At 41.6% G+C, this 23,525-nt stretch overlaps 2 protein-coding genes across 4 annotated transcripts in view; one reads left to right on the forward strand and one right to left on the reverse strand.

The window, feature by feature from the left end:
- Positions 1 to 561: 561 nt before the first annotated feature.
- map6d1 (MAP6 domain containing 1) lies at positions 562 to 5,133 on the reverse strand. Of its 2 annotated transcripts, none has more exons than XM_037276201.1 (3): positions 4,325 to 5,133; positions 3,544 to 3,820; positions 562 to 979 (listed from the first exon to the last, which is right to left on the reverse strand). In XM_037276201.1, exons 1-3 carry the CDS (start codon positions 4,750 to 4,752, stop codon positions 908 to 910), a joined length of 777 nt encoding a protein of 258 aa, XP_037132096.1. In that variant the 5' UTR covers positions 4,753 to 5,133; the 3' UTR covers positions 562 to 907. The 2 variants fall into 2 exon arrangements, with proteins under 2 accessions (XP_037132096.1, XP_037132095.1); XM_037276200.1 differs by having other exon boundaries at positions 562 to 982; positions 4,325 to 5,132.
- A 1,422-nt stretch (positions 5,134 to 6,555) lies between these two features.
- Positions 6,556 to 23,525, forward strand: part of LOC119136939 (dehydrogenase/reductase SDR family member 12-like) — a 39,565-nt gene continuing 22,595 nt past the window's right edge. Inside the window, exons 1-2 of one of the 2 annotated variants that reach the window (XM_037275812.1) lie at positions 6,556 to 6,621; positions 18,474 to 18,608. In XM_037275812.1, the coding sequence (XP_037131707.1) occupies positions 18,541 to 18,608 (68 nt within the window). In that variant the 5' untranslated portion in view covers positions 6,556 to 6,621; positions 18,474 to 18,540. Of the gene's footprint in view, positions 6,622 to 18,473; positions 18,609 to 23,525 lie in introns of those variants that run through there. The other variant, XM_037275816.1, reaches the window with a different exon arrangement.

Here is a 23,525-nt window from a genome sequence, read left to right on the forward strand (position 1 = left end):
CCTTCCAAACCGTTTCATTTGCAAATTAGTTCATAATTAATTTGAGGACCACATGTGTCGTAGTCACAGTATTTATATCGGTTGTACGTTCGTTGTGATCAATGTGAAATGGACACCATTTGCAAGTCTGTTTTATATTTTTATCCAAGATTATACCCTGACAACTGTGTGTGTGTGCGTGTGTGTGTGTGTGTGTGTGTGTGTGTGTGTGTGTGTGTGTGTGTGTGTGTGTGTGCGTGTGTGTAATGGACAGATACTGTGTTGGTAATGACGTTTAGTGTACAACTTTGCCTTTTGTATGTGTATTACTGAACAAGTGCTGGTCTGAGTGGATGTTGAGGCTATTGAACCAAACGAGAGTAGACAATACCCCCAATGTTGTTTTTTTCATGTTTCAGTGAAAACCAAAAATATTATCAATATTCTTGTAATAAACAAAAAAAAGACCCAAGCAAGTCTTGTGAAATTCTGTCATGCAAAAAAATGCAAAAGTAACTGTTTCTATTCGTTCAATCGGCATTCCTGTTTTTACTGTGAGAAATATTCTGCAAAAAAAATATATCATCAGAAGAACTTAATCCTTTTTATTTCATTCACATCACACTTATATTTGAACATGGACAAAATCATAGTTTTTGCAATAAGTCGCCCAACAAGGGAATTAAATAGAATTTTCACCGCTAAAACCCAAACAACATTAAGAGCAATCAGGAAATTGACTTTCAGTTTCTTGTGCTGTAAAAAAAAAATAAGCGAGTCACTCACATGCATATTCAGTTCCATTGCAACTAGAGCCGACTTTAAAGGGGGAGGGGGTCACCAAGTGATGTCATCATCTTAGCTCTGCAGGGGTCTCTCCTGCCACATTCCCTTGCATAGATTTCTGAAGACATTCTTCCGTCTGGTGTTAAAAGGCTCGTGATCCGCTTTGAAAAACAGCAGAAGGGTTTGGCGGCAACTTGGTCCTAACCAGATGTTCCTGCTGGGGCGCACACAAACCATTTTGTTGCCATCACTTACATATTCTCCTTTTTTCTTGCAGTTATTAAATCTTTTGTAGTCAGAATTAGGTCCAAGTTATTTTAACCTCATTGGTGGCGAGTCTTTTTATGTGAGCAAGTCGTGGGGAGGCATGATAAACAGCAGAATGTGTGTTTTGTGAAAAAGAAATGAGTGTTTCCACAAACTATTCCACCTAAAGTGGACGCATAATGTCTTGATAAAAGGAAGAAAATAGACCCAACGCCTGATGGAAGGAATATTTGGATGAAAAGGATTTTGTCTATTCAGCGTATCCAAACTCTTATTATGCTTTTCCCCCCTCGCCAATTTGGCACGGGGATGCTCTTGTGTGCAGCGTGGGAAAGGGGAAGAGGAACAATGAGAGCGAAAACCTGCCGTGATGACTGCAGATAGACGTATAAAAGAAATGCTGCACTCTCCCCGCATGATTTCCATTTTTTTTTTCTTCAACAATTCAATTGCTTTAAAAAAAAAGATGTGCGTCAGCGCTGCATCCGAAATGAGTTCATTTGAAATTTAGTTTTGTCTTACTCATCTTTGCCCAGTGTTTTTTGCTATTTGGCACACACGTAAAGTAAAAGGCCACATTTCGAAATACTTTTGAAAAGATTTGTTTGACCTATTTCCAGTTACTGAAAACCGAGGTAAAATTTTAGGATGACCCTAAACTATACTATTATTTTTTACAGGCATTCAGAGATTTCATTTGATAATGAATAGCTGCCTAACATCTTTATCATCAAGGTCAGATTTTAATTTCAGCCACTCATGTGGGACCATTTCAATTTAAGCTTCATCTCCTGGTAGTAACACCATTTGGGGGAGGGGAGGGGGAGGCTCTTTTCTCTTCCAACGTTGAGTCGTGACTGTACCCCAGTTGTCAGAAGAAACCCATCAAAACACCTTTCAGAGCTGACCTCGCAAAACTTCCTCCGATGATGAGGTAAGCGATGGATGCGGCCTCGTCGCCGCCGCCGCTTACCCTCACTAAACGGGCCACTCCGATTAATAGAGTGTGCGCACTGTCGTTGACCTCCCTCCCTCACTCTCATTTCGTCACCCCCGCCCCAGCACTAACATTTGATTGAACATCACAGAGAGAATTACGAGCAGCAGAATTTTGCAGGGTCAACTTTTTTTTCCAACTTGGAGTCTGGCGGGAGTTCTGTCAATTATTGCACAACGACTGCAATTATTGAAGCTTTTTTAGAATCGATGGATTAACTGTGATCAAATACAAAATGTTTTTATTACAAAATAACACAAATAGTGCATGTTAGGTGGTTTGTCCACTCGGAGTTGCCATCCATAGATTCTACATATTTGTGACTTTGAATGTGTGTTGAATTAGTTTTGTTTTATTCTTGTTTTCCAGCAATACTTCAAAATGACTTGGGCAATTATGATATTAGCTTCATGAAATATTAAAAGATACTTCACAATATTCTGATGCTACAAACAGCAGACCAACGTGACAGCCAGCCAGTTGGGGGAAGCTGCGAGTTTGATCCCAATTTAATCTGGAACAATGCCCATGCACTAATGAGTCCGCCGGCTTGGCGCACAAATCCTGTCACCTTCTTATCCATTATTTCAGTTTTGTCTGGTGTTCAAATTTCAATTTGAGCATACACATCTGCTTCTTTCGGGCTTTCTCATTACAGCAGGCAGCTCAAAATCAGGTCAGGATGTATTATTGGAAGCCTTCAACATTATCAGGAAGGACTGGAATGTTGGAAAGGACCATACACATAAACAGATGTATGATAAAAATGCTATTTCAGATATGGAATATGTGCAAAATATGTGCTCTTAACATACAATATTTAAGGACAGCACAAAAGTCCTGAACAAAATACCAACATTAGTTTCAAGAATTCATTTTGGGTATTTGTTCACAAAATTCGACACTCTCAAAATTGTAATATTACACTTATGTTCTTGTATAGCACAACTAAGTTATAGATGCCATCTAGTGGCGGATGTTGATATTACAACTTTGAACTTCAATTGATGCATATTTGCTGATTTTTTTTCATAAAACATAGGAATGATATCAATGTGTGTTTTTTTTTTTTTAAAGAAAACACGTTTGTAAAAAAAAAAAAATATTCCTTATTATATTTTGCAATGTACTATCGCGGACAATTACTACACTATTTTGTGTTAGACATCGAGTCCTCTGAAATATTAGCAAATATTGCACACTTGAAGAAATATCTGCTTTCTTCCTGATCTTCTCTCAAAGCCCATGCTATTGAGGTCAACCAAATGTGTTACCTAATGTGGCCTGTTTTCAAGAGCTGGGTCACTTTGAGACACATGCTGCCACATCACTACCCTGGGGTGCCCCGACAGCTTGGAGAAAAAGTCAAGATGACTTTTAACCGGATGAGCATACTGTTTCCAAAAACCTTTGGCTTAAAGATGACATGTTGCATTTTACACAGTCCCCAAATGTGCAGTGACATGTTTTTGTTGACTTCTCTTTTTCTTTTTTGAATACCCAAGTATGCTCACCTGACCCTTTGCCGACATGCTGAGCTCAGTCTTGTCACGCTGGATGCTGTGCAGGACGAGAGGGTTGTAAGAGGGGCCCACTTGCAGTGTGCTGACAGGCCGGCTGACCGAGGCGGTCTGTATTTTGGTGCTGGCAGAGATGATGCCTCCCTGGTGCGGCTCTATAGAACGCTGGGCTTCAGTGCTATAAGCAGCCTGATAGCTGGTCTCAGGTGGGACGTGAGGGGATTCTGCAGGTTCTTTCCTGTTGCTCTTCACCAATGGCCTGCTTTTTTGCCTGTGGTAAGAATGATACTGTATATCAAAAGGTGATTAACCCACAAATGCTCTAGTGCACAGGTGTCACTTTTAATCTCTTTTTTTTTTTTTAATATTTGACCAGTTTTTACTCGTCTGATTTGAAAACGAGTTATTTATCAGTTTGTTTTGTAGCTTTTACTGTATATAATATGAGGTGCTCATACATTTATTTGGGTTGACAGTCATAATGGCCTTCCGAAAGAAGCTATGACTACAATGCGGCCCGTGAAAAAAATGAGTTTGACACCCCTGCTCTAGTGGGCTTTTCTTGTTCTTGCTTTATATTAAAAACTCAGCAGTTTTGACCTTAATAACCAAATTGAACTCACTTGGGCACGCAAGATATTAGGACTTGAAGCAGTGAAAAAAATTAAACAGTTTGTCTTGCTATATGTACAAGTGCCTTTCATTTCATTTCGACCAAATCTAATGGAAGCAATGTCAATCACATGAAGTGCTCTGGGTGAGAATTGTGTGCTACCTGTAGGAGCTCCTGTCCTCTTGATTCACCTCCAACCTTTCCCCCTGACTGCCCCCATTACTGATCCAAGGGTCCTTCTTAGGAATGGGCCAGGGTTTGAAGTCATGCTTGTACTGCGTGACGCTGGGGAAAGGCACCCCAGGGGGTTGGTAGTCCTCCCGGGGCTTGTAGCTGGGCTCCCTGCGCGCCCTGAAGGAGCTTCGGGTCGGGGAGCCGCCGGTGTACATTGGTATAACACCAGCATCTTGCGCTCCGGTGGCTGAAGTGGCGAGCGTGGGGCAGGATACCTGCTTGGTCACGGATCGCACCTCCTGCTCGGAGATGTCCGAGTAGTTCTGAATGGTGAGCGGCACGGAAAGGTCCGATTTATCGAATTGGTTCCAGAACCGAGCCAGGCAACATACTCTGCTGATGCACGGCCAAGCCATAGCCGCCCTTCCCAAATTGGTTTTCAATTGGGGACGGATGGAAAAAAAAAAAGAATTCCAAGACCAAGAATTCAAAATGAGAGAGTTGCTCCTTCTCGCTCCGCTAGTGGGGTTCTGAGAGGGTCCATGTGACAGCGGGGATCAAAAACGCTCCTCTGACGTGCCTCCACTCTGCAGATGGATCCGTGCAAAAAATATCCCCCTCTTTCCAAATCCGACGTCAATATTGAATTATTTTCTCCCGAGTTCTGTTCACATGCCCCATTCCAGCCTTGGAGTTCACTCTGTAATAAATCAGTCTTGCACCTGAAATGATCTTCTGCATCTCCTCACGTTACATAATTGTGATGCGGCGTCGACCAAGCATGCAGAGCAGAAAACGCAGTAATTCCTACCACAGAAGAAAAGTAAAAAAAAAAAAAAAAAAGTAACGAAATGAGGACCATTACTGAATTTAAGATAAATAATCTGACAAAAAAAGACGGATATTTTACTTGGCAAGTAAATGGAAAGTTAATTAACATACAGTATATGCCCCCACCCAAAAGAAATCAAATGAAGACAATATTACTTAGAATATATGCAAGTACTATTCTGTGTAAAAAATAAAAGAATGCACTTTACTAAAGATTCTAAATTGTGCAAAAATGTCAGCCTAAATTATTATTTAGTGTACAGTAAACCGTATAAACGTCAAAAGTCAAATCATAAATCATGTTAAACTTGTTGTGTACTACCACCTGCTGGAGATGGAGTGGTACTTCTTCCACTTTACATAAAAGGTGATGTTCCTTTTTTTTTTTTAAGTCGACTGAGGTTCCTGCGACCTTAACACATTTTATAGGTAATTGTAAAAAAAAAAAAAAAAAAAAGGAGAACTAAAAGACACACAAGACAATACAGAAAATGAATCATTTGAACCTTTATTACAATTAACCAAATTAATTTGGCAGGTTGTGTTCGTTTTATCAAGTGTTCCTGAAAGCACCACACCGCTAATTAGAAACTCATTACCAAGGGGACAAAACCTAAACTTAACTAAACTGCAGTGCTAACAACTTACAAAGTAAGTGGATAATTAAATACTCCAATAGAGTGTAAAGTGTCTATGTAGTCTTTCACGTTACAAAAAAAATACAATTTCTTTTTTTTTTAACAATGCGTTCGTGAAATGACGTCGAGTAATGCGCATGCGTTCAAAACATGATGTGACGTAGTACAGTGTTTACGGAAGTCTGGTTCGCGTGGGTTTGTTTGCGCGTGTTGTATTTACCGTGTCAATCTCTTGTATATTTTGTATATATAAAAAAAATCCTGAGCTCTGTTCGTTCGTTCCCCTATTTCCCTCCCGGTTTTAATCATCTGCTAATTGTGTTAGAAATTGGATATCCACACATAAATGTAATTATACTGATAAACATTCAAAATATAAAATCGGCAAAATGGTTTGAATTTATGGTTGGCGAGCCGGAAGTAGGCGGGGGTCCACTGTATTTAATAATAAAGGTTGGGAAACTACTAGAAGCTTGTGTACACACAAAACCTTTCTTCTTCTTATTAACTTCGACATTTATTTGCCACAGGAAATATGGCTCAACTGCCAGGAGATGTCGACTGCTTGGTGAGTACTTTAGTTATTTTATTTAGTGCACAAGTTAGTATTAATGTTATATTGAAAATGACAAACACGGTTGCAGTTCAACAATTGACTCTTGCCTAAAGTTGGCTTGGATGAACTCCTTTTTTAAAATTGTAATTCCTCTTTTTTTCTCCATTTCTTTTCCCACCTATTTCTCATCTGCAGTCCTAATGGGGACAAATTGTAAAGATATCCATGGATGAACAAAAGGCACGAGTCGTACCACTAATGTAAGTCGTTTTCTCTTCTAACATTTATAATCATTAATCAACATGACATTAATAATAACGAACAAACAAATCCCAAGCATAGCAAAGCGAAACATATTTTCAGTCCGAAAATAATAACAAATAACTTTCCAAAATATCCCAGTTTCTTTTTAATAGACAAACAAGGTAAGTGACCAAGTTCACCAACAGCCACAAGATGGCAGTGTAGCCTCACAAATGAACTCTGTCCACTTGACAGCTCTGAAAAACAAGCTCCAAAATGAAATTTGAAACATGATGATATCGATGATATCGATGACTGACCCTAAAAATCCTTTTTGCTGTTTCATTCACTCCATTAGGGGAGTTTGACACATATTTCTGCAATTTAAAATGTCCCTTACTAGACTGACCACTATGCAAAAATGCTCCTTTGTTGTTCGCCTGTCATACCACCACACAAACATAGAGGGTTGTGGTGGTCCATGATTTTTTTTAAAAACATTTTTTATAGTTGTAATATTTGTTTCTGCATGTGCTGTAGTGAAGGGAAAAGGGGGGGGGGGGGGTTGCCTGATTCTCAGATGTCACATGATCTAATATGACTAGGACATATAGAGTATTTGTAAACGAATGGCTTAGTGGGATTTAGGCAAAAATCACACAAGCGATTTCCATGAAACTGGCCGCTTTTATCTTGCTGCACAGGTGCAGTGGTACGTTTCAGAACCACATTGAACTGCGACAGCGTGCACGCACACACATTGTCTCGCAATCCTGCGCAGCAGATGAAGTGTAAATTTCCATTTCATATGCTATGTGACTTGTAAGTGTGGAATTGACTGCTGAAGTGTCTTGGAAGCTTTTTGTGCCAATCCTGACTAGTATTTAGAACTGTTCGTATATCTCTCTGCCGCAGTTTCAGCTAAAGAAAAACACTAAACTAGGGGGCATTTTAAATTATGGCAGGAATGCGCTGACCCCGATTAACATGAGATCACCCAAAAAAAAAGGGATTTGAAGTGTATCAGTTTTACTTTCTACGTACGTGGCTGGATCGGCTACGCATTTGATCAAATCTGTCAGTCTTTTTTTCTGCCAATCCAACCTTGGATGGACCAAAGCTTTGAAAGCGGTTTTGGATCCAAGTCGATCAGATCAGAGAATCACCTACAGCAGAGGCGTGAGTGGGCTCAGAATCTGATATATGGACAATCTCGTCTGCAGGAGCTGCGGCAGGCAGGCAACATCACAGTCCACCGCTCATTAGACTAAAAAGTGAGCCTTTATTTTCGTCTCCTGAGAGCTCTCATCTTGGAGGGCGAATCGTAAAATCACGTGCTCCTGTCACCGGCACGTGTTTGCCGTCTCCAACCCGTCCAGATCGCTAGCTATCTATATGGGGGGGGGGGGGGGGGGTCCTTCTGTAAAGATGGATTCACGTGTCTGGCAAACATGAGAAGCTCTTAAACTGCACTCGCATACCATCAAGCAAAGTTGGACAAGTGCTCGCATGCATTTCACGGCTAGTCTGGCTTGTCAAGAACGTAAATCTAGAGAGACCGTTGGGTCGAAGAAGACGACACAATAAATTAGTGTCACCGGAAGGGGGGGAACCACGATACGACTCGGCAGGAAGAAGCGAGAAGACCGCAAATGCTTGCGTGTTTATGTTGAGTGCAAACATTCAGGAGACATTTAAGAAAGGCCGATAAGCAATCAGATCTTTGTTGCCGTCTGAACCGGAGGTCGTTTTTAGGAGGATAATCTGGACATGGGCGGTGTGAAAGAGTTCAGCGGGCTCCTCATACATTCATGCATGGGCTTGTCTGGGGCCGTTAAAATGAAATAGCAGTTTAACCTTGTTGGGTTTTGTATTAGAGGAGGCCTTGCTTTATGATGGTGCCATCAAACTGCATTTTGTCTCTGTAGGAAGGGAATTCCGTGACAAATTCTCTATAGCAAATCTAGCTTGTTCAGATCAACTGTAAAATTTTTATTTATAGTCTTTGTTAGCAAGATGGTGGATTGATAATCAATTAATGGGTCAGTGTGGAAACAACTGATTTAACGACATTTTTTTTTTTTACTGGATTCTTTTTTTTTCTATCTGTACTTTTACTCAAATACATACAGTGACTTTTTTGCCTCATAATTTCCTCTAAAATAATAATAACGCTGCATCTTTTTCCATAACTATTGTCATTCCTAGCCGGGCCAGCTGCACGGTAAGCCGTTGGATGTTTGTGTCGCCACATCAAACGTTTGTGCGACCTGACCCGTGCGTGCCAAAATTGTGTGTGTGTGTGATCACACGACCCGGTTGCTGCCTACCGCACGATCGCAACTCCTTCTTTAAGATCTGACGTAATGACTCTCCCCATCCCCACCCCACCGGCGGGCAGTGTTCGAGTCTTAGTGCCCGAGGCTCATGATGTAACAATTGTGCATGGTGTCCTCCCGCCTGCCCACCATGTTCCGATTTTCGAATCTATGATGCGTCACTACCAGGCAGAACGCTTACCTGCGCATGTGCACAAATGGTGTAAATATTTTCTTTCCTCTTTTAAGCTCAGCCTCTGACTTCTTTGGCCCGCTACTTCTTCTTGGGTTCCTTCATGTCATGCGGGTGATGTAAGCGGCGTTTATTAGCCAAAGATCACAAAGCCAGCTGTTGTAAGCATGTCGATGTAGGTCTCTCGACTAGTGTGCGTTTGATAAAGAACATTACAACGTACCGGCAAATATTGAACCTCTCGGTAATATTAAATAAATAAATAAATACTTAACCTCTCGGCAAATATTTAACCTCTTCTTTCATCATTGCATTCTTCCATAACAGCTCGCTTGATTCCTTTTGGCCGCCTTCTTTGGTTTTGTTAGAACGAAATAAAAACAGTTTTTGTATTGATTTTAATTCATGACATTTTTAGACTTTTCTAAAAAAACAAACAAAAGAAACTCCACAAATAGTTCAACTGTTAACTTTTCGCTTATATTTATTGTTGAATTTTGCAGCCATTTTTACACCTATTGCCAACGCGATGCATTTCAGGCCCCGCGATAAATCAGTAAAGCGGTTTGAGCTGGCGCTCATCTCTGACATGCGGCAATATTCGATCTGACACTCATAGTGTTCTCTGGTTAGTGCCAATCGGGTTGCGCAGTGCCAGCTTGTGAGTACAGGCCCCGGTTGTGGCCTTCGTGCCAAGCTCACAGAGTCTGTTTCTGCCAGTCTGGCCGGAAACATGAGCACAAGTGGCCCGCTGGAAGTCAATCGAGCCGTGACAGTGTTAGCAGTCCTGCTTTTGGACTGTTGCCATCCTTCTGGTGTCTTCTGGAACTTCCTACACACTCTAGACATTGTGCCGGCAGACCCCCGGTCAAGCTTTTTGCCATCACTGAAGAAGCTGCACTACTTCTTGATACCACTAGAGGCAAACGTAAATAGGAATCCCCTTCCTTTCCATCTGCGAAAATGATTCGCAATGATTATTAGGTCCGAACTGGGCAGGGTAACATCCTGGAAGTGGCACTATTCTGATGATGCCATCCCTGGATTTAAGTGGAGCAGCGTACTTGGGTACCAGCTGCCAGCTTCTCGAGCCGGGGTGTTTATGGCATTGTTTGGGGGCGGCTCTTTTCACTGCGGTCCAACTAGCTGCTGCTCGGCTTTAATGTTTAGCTCACTGAGAAATCGCACTCGAGATGTGTCATCTGGGGTCTGTTTGATCATCTGACAGTATGAACGTAGGAATGAGGAATGAAAAGACAAATTCATTTGTCACATCACCAAATATAGTGCAAAATATAAATACATGTCTGAAATTTAGGTCAAGCCACAGGATTTCATGACAGCCTTAACATATAACATCGATCCCTCCTCCATATCCTCTCATGCTGTCTCACTGACACACAGTCCCGATGAGATAAAAAAGAATCGGCGTTATCTGATATCAGATCCACGGTTACCATCAGAACTAAACTTTCCGCTCCTCCCAACAGGGCGCTCGTTTTATCTCCCTCACTGCAGTGCCCCCCCCAAAAAAAAAGTTTGGGACACCTCCAGCAACATTCCCTGGCATTTCACACAAACTCGTAGTGTGGTAGGTGGACTGTTAGTCCAAACTTATTCTGGTAGCAGAGATACAAAATATTTACAAAGACAAACATTTCCAACTAGGATCAAACTAAACTATGAATAGAAATAATACAGGATATTTTCTGGACACAATTGCCTCTCATTCTCAATGATGACAAAAAAGCGCAATATGTGAATGAAGCCGGATTCCACTGAATGAATGACGGCAGTGGTGACGAGCCGGCGAATGGCCGAATGAGATAAAGGAAAGAGCCGGAGTGGTTCACAATCCAGTCGCAAAACAACTCCCAATCGGATCGTTTGGCATTTCACGGCGCCCTCGACGTGCCGCAGTTCACTCAGTTGGGGCTACACATCCCTCCAACACCTTCCTCGCCTCTCCCCATTTTGTTTTTTTTTTTGCTGCTGTAAGTTGTGGTGGTGTTTATGAATGAACAGCGCTGCAGGATATGAATGGAAAAATAAGAAACGTAGGGAGCTTTGCTGGCGTGAATGAATTGAAAGATGGTAGGAAATTGAAGGGAGGAAAGGAAAGACTTTGAGTAGCCACACCTTAATCGAATTGTCCCTGGTGTGTGTGTGTGTGTGTACTTTGTCTATGAGCCAGTGGGGAATCTCCCCTACCTGACTACCACACACACACACACACATTTTGGTTTCCTGTGCAAGCTCCGTGCTTTGAATAATAACAGGGTTACCCAGGCAACCAGCCTGGGATGATGGATGGGCTCGGCCCTGATAAACAGACCACGGTGCGTGTCACTGGGCGTCTCATGTCGAAGTGGGAGTTTCTTTGTCCCGGGGGACAATTATTATCGACTTCTTTTTCTGACCAGCGGGAGATGTTTGTGTGATTCTACGCTTTTGCCGCACAGGTGTTGTTTTTCACTACTCGGTTTGTCTCTCAATTGCTAAGAGGGATGATGCAGGTGATTGGTGTTGAGATCACACACACACACACACACACACACACACACACACACACACACACACACACACACACACATGCACACAATCCCTGACTCATTGCCTTACGGTAATAATGAGGCTATTGGGAGGGACGAGGTGGAGTGGCTGTTACTCACTTCCACGTAGAATGCAAATTAATAATGTAGCTCCTTGATTTGATTAAATACGTGGCACAAACTGTTCATTGTGAGGGTCAGTTTATTTATTTATTATTATTTATTCTGACCAGTGGTGACACATAACTCCAATTGACAATTCGAAATACACTTTTGGGCAAAGCTTGGAGGAGAAGATGCTCCTAAACAATTGCTGACATATTTGCAGCTAGATTGTGTCCGTTTCGTCCATCTTGTCAGGTTCAAGCATTTTTTTAAAATTACTAAAAAAAAAACACCAGCACTGCCGGGAAGCCTGCATATAAATAATCCCTGGCTTTACCCCGAAAAATATTGTTAAATATTTTTTGATTATATTTTTTAATACATTTTATTAATCCCTGGCTTTACCCTGAAAAATATTGTTAAATATTTTTTTCAAATATTTTTTAATACATTTTTTAAAATATTTTCTTTAAAAATGTTTTTTCAAATATTATAAAAAAATTTGCTAACCCACCACCCCAGAAAAATACACACTTTTAGTTCTCACTTGTAGCCACTCAATATTTTGACATTCCCTCGCATCCCAATAGTATTAAATCATGTTGGAGTTGTTGGAAAGTGCTGAGAGATGAACCCAAGCTGCCGTGGCAGAGTCCAATCCTCTCCCTGTTGCCATGACAACCCCCTTTCAAGACAATTTTCATTTAAAAAGAGATTTTATTGGATTATTTTACTGTTAATAAAACCACAGTGCTCTTGTCCTTGTTTCTGGACTGACTGGTGAAACCCGAGTCCGTCCTGTCCGAGTAAAAATGAGACTTTTAAAAAGCCCAATCTCAACAACTTCTTGAAATAACACACCTCCTGTCTCTCTCTCTCTCTCTTTTTTTTTCTTTTTTCTCCTTTTCATGTTTTCTCTGGGCAAGCATAAAAGCCCGCCAAGCTGATTTTCATCTTCAGGAGCAGACATCTGGAGCGCACATCCCCAACTTGATCATCTAAATCTCTGCCATGATTACACTTTGCCATGTTGACCCGCAATGATGTAACCACTTTTTTTTTTTGGCATCAGAACCCCCCCACCCCCCCTTTCGCCGAGTATTATATTCTTCATCTTTCTGAGATTTGCCCCCCTCTCACACTCTGCCATCAGGATTAAAAGTCTTAATCTTATTCCTAATGCCATTCCCAGCACTAGCTCAATAGGACTAAATAAGTTTAGGAGGATGGATTTTGGAAGGCTCCCAGATGATTTTATGCTCCGGCTGTATTGGCCGGGAGACGGTTTTGAGACATTATGCTGTATTATAACTACAGATGGCCGGCGGCATTTAGCAGCCTCCAGGGAGGGGCAACTCTCCACTATTGATGCATCCTTGAAATATCATTTGAGGACACGTTTCGGGCTTGTTAACCCAACTTCAGAATTATTTCAAGGCAGTTCTACAGTATAAGTGCAAAGTGAGTAGTACTGAGTCATTCAGTCACATTTCCACCACGTCATTCCTTTTTTTGTTTTGTGACCACATTGTCATCTCGGAATCGTAATTAGGCAAGGTTTACACACTAGCTTGAGCCACGTGACTTGAGCAATGAACAGAAGGTCTTCGAAAATTACGTGCCGGTGCTTGAGTCACACTTTGAGGCTTAGTTGTGCACATTCATAATCGCTCATCAAATATTTGAATGAGTCAAACACCCCCTTCTTGAAACAACCATGCATGAGTCAGCGCACGTTCAGTACTCGACTCCCCAGCTCTTCCCTTGGATGTTCAGCGTGGTGACATTTTGGTTCTGCTCGCTCATTAAGTATGCAGTCAGAGTCAGAGCTGCTGCAGAGTGGTCTAATAGAGGAATCAGGAGCCAGTGTGAGAGAAAGGCTCCAAAGACGTTCGGCCTCTCGTCTTCATCCCTGCGCTGGCCAATTAACTTCCTTTCACTCACTTGCGTGCTAAATTCCTCCTCCCGTTCCCTTCGTTCACAAAGCTCACTCGTCACCAAATTGAATGTCATTCATACCTCTTTCCATTTTCCAGCAGTAAAAGCTCGGCTGCTCTTTCCTCACGTGATGTTTTATGGCGCCATCTCATTTGGCGGCGGTCCCTAAAAGCATTTGGCGAAAGGTCACAAACGTTTATTTCCCTTCAAGGTGACAATTAGATGGTGTTGAGAGGGAAGCCCGGGGAATACCAAGTTCATCCTCTCCTTCCCCTGCTAAGAGTGACGTAACTCCCCCTGTACCAATTCAGGGAGTAAATCATAAATGGTAAAATAAAAAAGTTTTCTCTGAAGTGGCCAATAAGCCTTTGTAAGGTGAGAGGACTCAAGCTTGTCAAAGAAAGACGGAAAGTAGCGATAAGACATTGGCAATATTGCAAGTGGACCACCCGAGGCAATAAAGCACGCAACATTAATCACCGTTTTCATCTCGCCGGCTTGTCTCAGAGGCTGACTCACTCTTTATTAGCAGCTCCGTTGCCATCAGCTGCTCACAGCCTGCAAAAACACACCATCATGTCAGTTCAGACTTACTGGACTGTTTTGGACCACCTAGCGGATTCCGACCGGACGTTCGGGCCGCGGTATTAAATCATCGCGACAAAGCGGCGGGATTTGATGCTGTTTTGCCAATGTTAAGCTCATATGCAGATTTATCGTCCTGGAAGGATTTTGTAAAGCTACAAAGGTCACTTTGGCTCACATCTGTAAAATCTGATCAGTTTCCATGGCGGAATGGATCGGCCGACAGTAGTAGCTGGGAAAATATCGAAAGGTTGTCCTCGTCTGTTTACTTATGCACGCTTTACTCTTATGTCATCCACGAGTTTATTTTGAAGAGCCGCTGGTTGCAAAAAGCCACTCGCTGAGTCAGGCAAAACTCTTCCCACGTCTGGTTCAAATTGAGGTGGAGGTGAGTGCCAGTGGAATGAGTTTTGCCTTGAGCCCAGTCATTATGCATATTGGCCCCCGACTACTGCATTACATAATGAGAGCGCTAAAGAGCCTTTTCAAAGTTTTTGCTAAAGCAAAGCCACAAAATTGAATTTTGGACTTTTTTTTTTAAAGCTCTCGTCACTTATTTGAGTCACAAGCGTCGAGGGCAAGTGTAGCATCCTACGAAGATATTTTGATATATTATCTGGTTTATAGCTAAACAGCTTGCAAATTTGCCTTAATTGGCTGTATTTGAAGCTTTTATGTATTTCAAGTGTGTTACACTGTGTGTGTCCTCATATAGTGTGTCATTGAAGCGAGAAGGCTATATTTCTAAATTATATAAGCACTTTCTGGGAGGTGGCGCGGATTAATCACAGATTAAATGAAGGACACGTTGATACAATCAGTTTCTTGCTGACTCATGCCCTTGCTGGGCTGCTGCTCCATTGATTGACTGTCAGATGAAAACACTGCCATTCAAAGAAGCATGAGTTTGACTCACAGCCTTTGTTGGAAAAAGACTGATGGAAAAAATGACATGAATATGACCGTGAGACAAAGAGGAAGCTGTTGACACAACTGTGTTAAAAAAAAAAAAAAAAATGTGCATTGTATCTCATCCTGATTAGGTGACCTGAACAGGTTTTAGGGATGGAAATAATTTCCTGGATGACTCAGGGGAAGATTAAATAGGGAGATTCAGGAGCTTCGCTGAAACTAAGGTGAAATATCGAAAAAAAAATGGATGCCATGGAAGTGGAAGTAGCTGTGTATGACGATGCACATAGGAAATGTGGCCACCTTCTTCGTCCAGAATATTTTTCCATTTGAACTTGCACTCAATGGGTCAAAGGTTCCCATTTGGTTTTTCGATTTGTCTTTCTTCCTGTCGGTGAGTAGCAGCATCTCTCTTGGACTGGAAACCAACGCATTGCATTTGACTTTACTCAACTCTGCCAGAAGCGTATTGATCGGAGTTGTGTTGATTTCAGATTGCGTGTATTGCACACGCACTTTTGCTTCCCGCTCTCACCGCTCAAAAGCTTACCCACTTTACCTGACAGCTTTACAATGATGTTTTGGTAGGCAATCTTGACCCCCCCCCCCCCCCTTCCTCTCAAGCAGCACTTTGACCTTGGTGAGGACAACAGCTTCGTGTTTTACTTCAGTGATGCTTAGCCATCTGCAGAAACACAAATAGCACCCAAATAGGAAAACTAAACATAAATTAGAGAAGTGCATCATATGATCGACTTTGAGTAGTTCACAATTTGCCAGTCAAGGACGCATAAATCCAAATATGGCAGGCTTTCAAATAGTTTTTATTGCTGGTGGAAAAAGACAACGATAGCTTTTTTCTCATTGGCATTTATTAAGCCCCTGTTTGTGTAACCTGCTCTTTTTGGATCCAAGGGAAGCTTGAGGTATACACAGAGGGTGTTTCATACAATGGAGTCCTTCCAAAAGCACCCTCAAAGACACACACACACACACACACACCCTTGTGTCCGCTGACTCACACTCAGGCACAGGGCCCATGTAATTATTCCGTGTGCGATAAACTTGCATACCTGCTTGTGAAAGCAGTGAACTATCGTTATCGTGTACTACATAGTCAAAATGCAGGAAGTGGAAATTACACATTAGCATCCTGCATCAATTTACAATTTAATATAAGTATTTATAGAATAGAATAATAATGAATACAATAATAATTAAAACATAAAATTAATAATTTTTTTAAATTAATATTTGAATATTTAATTTACAATTTTACAGGGTCACAGTTTTTTCGTTGGATATGCCGGTGCTTTGATATGCAGCAAAGACTTGACGACAATTGTATTCTTTTCGTCCTGTCTGGTCATGTCGCTAGCTGTGTCTTTCCACTCACCAATTTGCATGTGTAAAAACAAAGGGGTAGCACGTAGCAGAGGGAAGGCCTACCACACTTTGCAGCTTTGCTGCATGACAACATCATCTTTCATCAGCCCTCCTGGCTTCTCTTCTTCCCGTACCTAAACCAATCTCGGACAGACATAAATACCCAGTGTGCCTCTGACATCATGGAGTTTCCACTGCGGCTGCCTTGGCTGACTTTCGAGATAGCAGCTTTGATATTTCACACTGCTGGCTTGCTCGCAGGGGTTCCCCACCCGCCTACTGACCATAGATGGACTTTCGAGCTGCTGCTTTTGATAGCTCATCAAACATGATTCTCATATTGCAAGAAACACCAAAGGGACATTGATTGAATTCAAAAGCTTTACAACAGCTAGCAGCTAACATTAGCAAACACTCTGGCAGAGTTGAATGTTCACCACAGTGCTTGCCAAAGTGGTGAGTGATATAACTTCACATTTTCCATCCCTTCACAGGGATGCGTGCTCCAACGGTGATATGACACCTCTAATTTTAGTCTCCCTCGATGCCACTCAAGGTAATCCGGTTATGATGCACTCTTGGCCTACGGAGAGAGCAGCGCTTCCATTCTCGCATCTGAGAAGCGAAAGTCTTACGTGCGCATTTTACATACCCTGGGGATGTTGCTTTAATGATATACAAATTTCAATATCTTACAGTTGAGTGGTATGATCAAATGGATCTTTGTATTCCTGTAAATCACAACCACAATCTATATGCAGTGTCCTTAAAATGGATTTTGACGTCTATAGTCGTCAATGGTAGTGAATGGGTTAACGAGCAGCCAAAATTGTCGTGACAAGCTGCTTGAACGAGCCATGTGATTTCTGCTCCTCTCTGTAGAGCACAGGGATTAAGAAAAAACAAAAAACAAAAAAACACCGCTGGCGTTATCTCTTTGGAAACAATTTGTGGAGTTCTGAGGTGGTCCGGGAGGACCGCATATAGCATATACCCAAACTCCCATTGATGGCTTCATTAGCTGAATCGATTAGATGATGTTGCATATTATTTCAAGTTGGCTGTTCAATATTGTGCAGGATATAAAAAGTGAACACACCCCTGTTCAAATGCCAGGTTTTCGTTAGGTAGAAAACTGAAAGTCATTTCTAAAAATCTTTTTTTTTCACCATTAAGATGACTCGATTGGAAAAAAATATGGTTGAGGGCAAGTTAAAAAGAGAACTGAGATAATGTGGTTGCAGAAGTGTGCACACCCGCTTAAAATCAGGATGTGGATGTGCTCAGAATGAACATGAATCAAATTCAAAGTCCCGTTATTGTCATCTCGAGCTCACGTACACTAAAAGGCTGGAAATATCAAAGTGATAACAAGCCCAGCCGCACGTTTCCAGCTGAGCTGCCAATACCGGAAGATGTGACACCTTCACCTGTCTCACAACCTGTCTCTTGCATCTAAAATAAAATATGTTCACAGCAGTCAGAGTAATTCACATTTGATGATATGATGACAATATTTTGCCAATAATAGCATTCCTATCACAACACAGGGAGAAGTTGGAGAAAAATAATAGAATAGGAAAACATCCCAAATCATTTTTAGCATTTGTATGTCATCCTCCTCTTGCTCATCAACCTTTTCTTCCTCCTCCTCCTCCTCCTACTCCCTCTTGTCCTCTCCTTCCTCCACTTTCTGTGACTCGTCTGATTTGAAATGTGCAAAGCTTCTTCCTTGCTTTGCAAGGTCTCTCCAAACCTCATGACACCTATCAAGCAGCTTGTGCCTGCGAGTTGTTGCTTTAATCACGCGGCCGCCGCTATTTTGATCACACCACATGGAGAAACATATGCGGCATTTGAAATCATCTTTTTATCCGCAGGTTGTTGGAACAGCAGTTTGAGTAGTGACAAGTACAACACTGATTCCTGCTCCATCATCACCATTGGATGCCAACATGGTGGAGGAGAAAACATCCCCTCAGACCACCTGTTTCATTCACAAAGCGCCAACTGAGGTATTGATCAAATTTTGTTCCGCAAAAACAAAACAAGTCACCACTTAGATTGATTTTATATCATACAACGAAATGTCAACGACCAAACATAGTAATCCACTCCTCGATGGGTATTTGACTACAAATGGTGCAGCAAAACAGATAGACAAACAATGGAAGAATACAGTAATCCCTCGTTTATCGCGGATAATTGGTTCCAAAAACGACCCGCGAAGTGAAATCCGCGAAGTACGGTCACCAACAAGAAGTACTGGGCAGGCTAACGAGTTAGCGGAAAGATGCTCATTCGCGATCGTGCTAACACGCGAAAACGGACTTCTGAAGGAATGTAAACGAACATTTGGAGCAATACTACATTCTCCTAAAGGTTAGACACATTTCCTCAATTTAAAAGTTTTATTTTGACTTTTAAATGTTTTTTTATTTGGGAAAAAAAATCTGCAATGGAGTGAAGCCGCCATAAATGAAACGCGAAGTAGCGAGGGATCACTGTACTCACATTTGATTGGCTTGAAATGCCTCATATTACTGCAGTTGTAAATATTTTTTGTTTATGAAAGAAAATGTATTTTTGTCGAGCAGTTGGTCTAACACGATGCATTTCATCAAAACCCTTTAGATCATGCTATTCCATTTTTTCAATATTTCCTCCTATATATGTAGTTGAAAGTCAGAGCAGCACAGTGATAGATTTGATGCCTAAGTGGCTCTCGGCACCAAATCACCGTTAGTGGCACTTCACATCCACTCGGATGACTCGCGTAACGTCGAGCACCGCTAATCACTGCGACAACCGCCACCGCGTTTCCACGCTTGACCTTGGCACAATAACAGGGAAATGCCGGCATCACACTCGTGGTGGCTGTGTTAGTTTGAACTAAAAGTTGAAAGTTCACTTGCATTTTGCTGCCTCAAGTACGCGGTCAAAGCAGCAGTGCCCAAAAAAAGGAATCGTTTTATTACAGGAGAACATTCGAATCTTTGATTGATCCAGGAAGTAAACAACAATCATGAGCGGGGTCACATGGGTCACGGCCGTCGCATGTTTGGTGCGGATGGAGCATCAGTGTGTTTGGATGACAGATGGGAGAATTTGACGTGACGAAGACTTTTTGCGACTTCCTCCTGCTTCACACCCTTTTTCCCCAACTCCTCATTCCCACCTTTTGTCCTCTCTCACCTGCTCACGGCAATGTGACGTGTTGCAAAGACGTTGTGCATCTTTTTTTATTGGCTGTAAGTCCGTCGGCTCGCTCACACGCTCTGCAGTCGCCATTCTGGTGTTTTTGCGTCAATGCCGAAGCTTTTTATTTATTTTTTTAATAAGTGGTACTGACACAGATAGGAGATAAGTGGGAGGAGGGAGGGGGGAAAACTCCCTGAGTGGTGGAGGGAGTTAGAAAGAAAAAGGAGGGAGTCTCAACAGAAGAAAAAGGAGGGGATGAGGAAAGAGCAAAAGCGTGACGGCGCAGAAAACGAAGGAGACAGCAGCCTAATGAGCGGCTCGTCCACGTGAGATGCAAGTTAAGTGGGAGCTGGCTTTCATTTAAAAACCTGCTTTTAACTTTTTTTTTTTGCTAACAGAAGCACCATCGCCAGATTTGCATCTACGTAGAAGAGATAAGAAAAACAGTCCGCACTTTCCTGAGCTAAAACCTTGTCAAGGACAAACCGTGCCTACAAACTTGCGTTTAGCAAATAGAAGCTCACGTTAGAGGTGATGGTAGACCCGAGATTTATCTCACTAGCTTAACTGTGACTCACTCTTGCTGTTGCTATGGAAACTATCATCGGATATCATCAAGACTTTTAATTGCTGACTTTTTTTGTTGTTGTGGGGGTGCTTTAAAAGGACCAACAATGAGGCCTTGAAATCGTGCAAGCAGCTTTGAGAGGAAGCTTTAATTCACTGCTGTCAAACTCGAGGCCCGGGGGCCAGATACGGCCCGCCGCATCATTTGATGGAGACATATTGTGCATCAAATTCTAACATTGTCTTTACATTTAAAAATCATCTTTTTAAAACATCGGAACAGTTTTTACTAGTCTAATTTGGAAACTAGTTATTTGTCTGTTTTGTAGCTTATACCGTACTTATATAATATAAGCCAATTCTTTTGTCAAGGGTCACTTTTGTCTTGTTAAGTGCAGTGTTTTCACCCACAAGGTGTTATGACATCATCTTATGCGGAGAGAGAGCGAGGGAAAGTCGTTCACTGACATTGATCGCTTGTCTCTGGCTTGTGCTGTGGACACGACTCGGAAGCTTGGACCTGGGCCCAGGGGAACATTTCTACCACACAAGTCACACTATGTTTCAATAAAATGCTTCAACCATTTTCTGATGCCACCTCTGAGGGATCCTTCCCTTTTTGACCCGATGCTTGTCATTACAATCTCAGTAAAAGCCTCGCCGTGTTCTCCAATCACAGATTTAACCGTTAACAGTGTGAAACAAAGCTTAAGTGACCTCTGGGCTAACACTAATCTATGAAGGCTCCCATTCATGCTAAAAGCTACATACAGGTAATTAAATCCAAGCAACGGATTTTTCCAGAACGTCTCATCGTCCCTTTGCATTCCGCACGTTTAGTAAAAAAGAGACAAGACTGGCTTGCCAGCAGTCCAGACTTGACACCCATTAAAAAATGTGTGGCGCATTATTATATATTATTATTTATATTATAAGATTTTCCTTTGTTTGTTCCACAATTTCCAGTATGCATAATTTAAGGAAATTTGAAAGAACAAACAGGAATTAAAAAAAAAAAACAATTTCAATATTTAAATTCATGAATCTCATTTACGTTAAGCGCTGGCAATTTACAAACTGGGGTTTGTGTCATGTGACAGCGGTCCTCGAGCTTTTCTGGCACGCCTCGTATATTTTTCATTTTCCCAACGCTCCAAGTACATAGACAAGCTGCCCCTGTTTCATTGCTGTTTGAACCTTTTGTACTCGGATAAAGTGGATTACCTCAATCCACTTAATTCTCTTTTTGTCTAGTTTCACACATTTGCCTTGCATTGTCTTCTAAATGTATCTTGCAGTGATTTACAATAATATAATATAATATATATATAAATAATAATAATATAAATACATCAAATAATATAATTGGATCACATATTCCATATGCTTTTAGACCACACTATTTTTCCACACAAGTATGCCCGTGGATCTTTTTATTGTTTGTTTCTCCAAACACATTGTTTATGCATTTCATGACTAATTTGATGCTGTATATGGAGGGAAAAAGAAGAGGGGAACGATGCAGCATCCCCTGGAGTGCAGTCTGTGAGTCACTTAAAGCGTAATTAATATTAACAGCAAAAGCCTATTTTTACATCAGTCGTTTTTTTTTGTTTTTTTTCCCTACATGTGCGTTTGCTCATACACACACTGCGCATCTCCAGCCTGGATGTGTGTATGGAACTGTGGGTGCGTGCTTCAGTGTGTGTGTGTGTGTAGATGACAGAGATGGTGTGGGTGGGAGTTGGCCCAAGCAGCCCTCCCTCCTACCCACAGCTCTAGCGAGGAGAAAGTAGAGCAGTAGAGCACACGTGAGGCAGCGAGAGCGTGGATTATTGCACTTGAGCTCTGCGCATGTGTGCACATCCAAATAGGGGGGGGGGGGGTCGATGAAAGGCTGCATGAGCAATAACTTCATACTGGCACGGTATCTTTTTATATATTTGTATTTGCATGCCGGCTCATAAATTGGATGCACGCTTTACACTTCTTAAAATAGCTTTCATTTTTAAAATGCCCACGTGAAACAATGGAATCCAAATTGTGACAATTGATGCCTGAGTCAAGGCCACAAAATATGAAAAAGTGCAATGTTGAAAAGCACTTTAAACATATCGTATAATGCATTTAGAAACAAATCTCTCACTTCACTTTAAGGGAAAATTTAAATGCCAATATAATCGGAACCTTGGAAAAATTCAAGTTGGATGAAACAATGGAACTGGTCAAATGTCGCCCCGCTGCCTACAAAAAGACAAAGAAAGAGCAAAATACACGCAGCGTTAATCTTTTGAGGCGGACGACGGTTCACCTTCTGCTCTCGCGCTTGTTAATCCAGCACGATGGTTCATCCCAGTTGTGATCAGGGAAGCCCTCTTCAGCTAGACACAATCCCTCCATTTTATTTTCTGTGCACGTACTCAACACCTCCTTCAGAAAACACACACCGTTTGAAGCGGCAAAGCGCGTCCGGCGGGATATAACGTGCCCGCCCGCCCGCTGAAATGGGTCGTCAAATGTAGCTGCGTTAAACCCGAGCTCATAAATGTGACTCCGTACTTTAATGCACATGTCTCATGCATTAGTGCACACTTGATGCACTCACGTTTACAGCACACTTGCTGCCCGCTCGCCCGCCCGCCCGCCACTATTGTTTAGGTCACTTTGCACGCTTAAGTGAAGAGATTATTGGAGGGAACTAATCTGTGTAATATTACACAATAGTTTTTGGGACACATGCACAAATAGTGACTTGAGCTCACTGTGAAAAATATTGCTGCAGTGTTGTCTATATATGTTATTTTTGCATAATTATGTACAATTCTCATTCTTAATTTTTTTTTTTTTAAACTGACGCCTATTCTGATATTTTGGCGGGATGAAATTCCAACGACCATGAATCGGCCAATTATTAATAAACGGTAAAGCTATGAAGTACAGGCAAAATATTTGATAATTTTACAATACTTTATATGTTAGAATTTGAATTCATGACCAAGAGAAAATTCAAAAAGAATAATCTGCTGAATTTTTATTTTTTAAATTTTTAATGCGGAGTTTATTTTTGTTTTAAGGCGAAATTTCAGAATTTCAGGTACGAACGTTTCTCAGATAATTTTAGATAAAATACTCAGCAGCCACAGTAACTGGTGGGTCAACACATG

The sequence above is a fragment of the Syngnathus acus genome, chromosome 17 (assembly GCF_901709675.1).
Source record: "Syngnathus acus chromosome 17, fSynAcu1.2, whole genome shotgun sequence".
Classification (NCBI taxonomy): domain Eukaryota; kingdom Metazoa; phylum Chordata; class Actinopteri; order Syngnathiformes; family Syngnathidae; genus Syngnathus; species Syngnathus acus.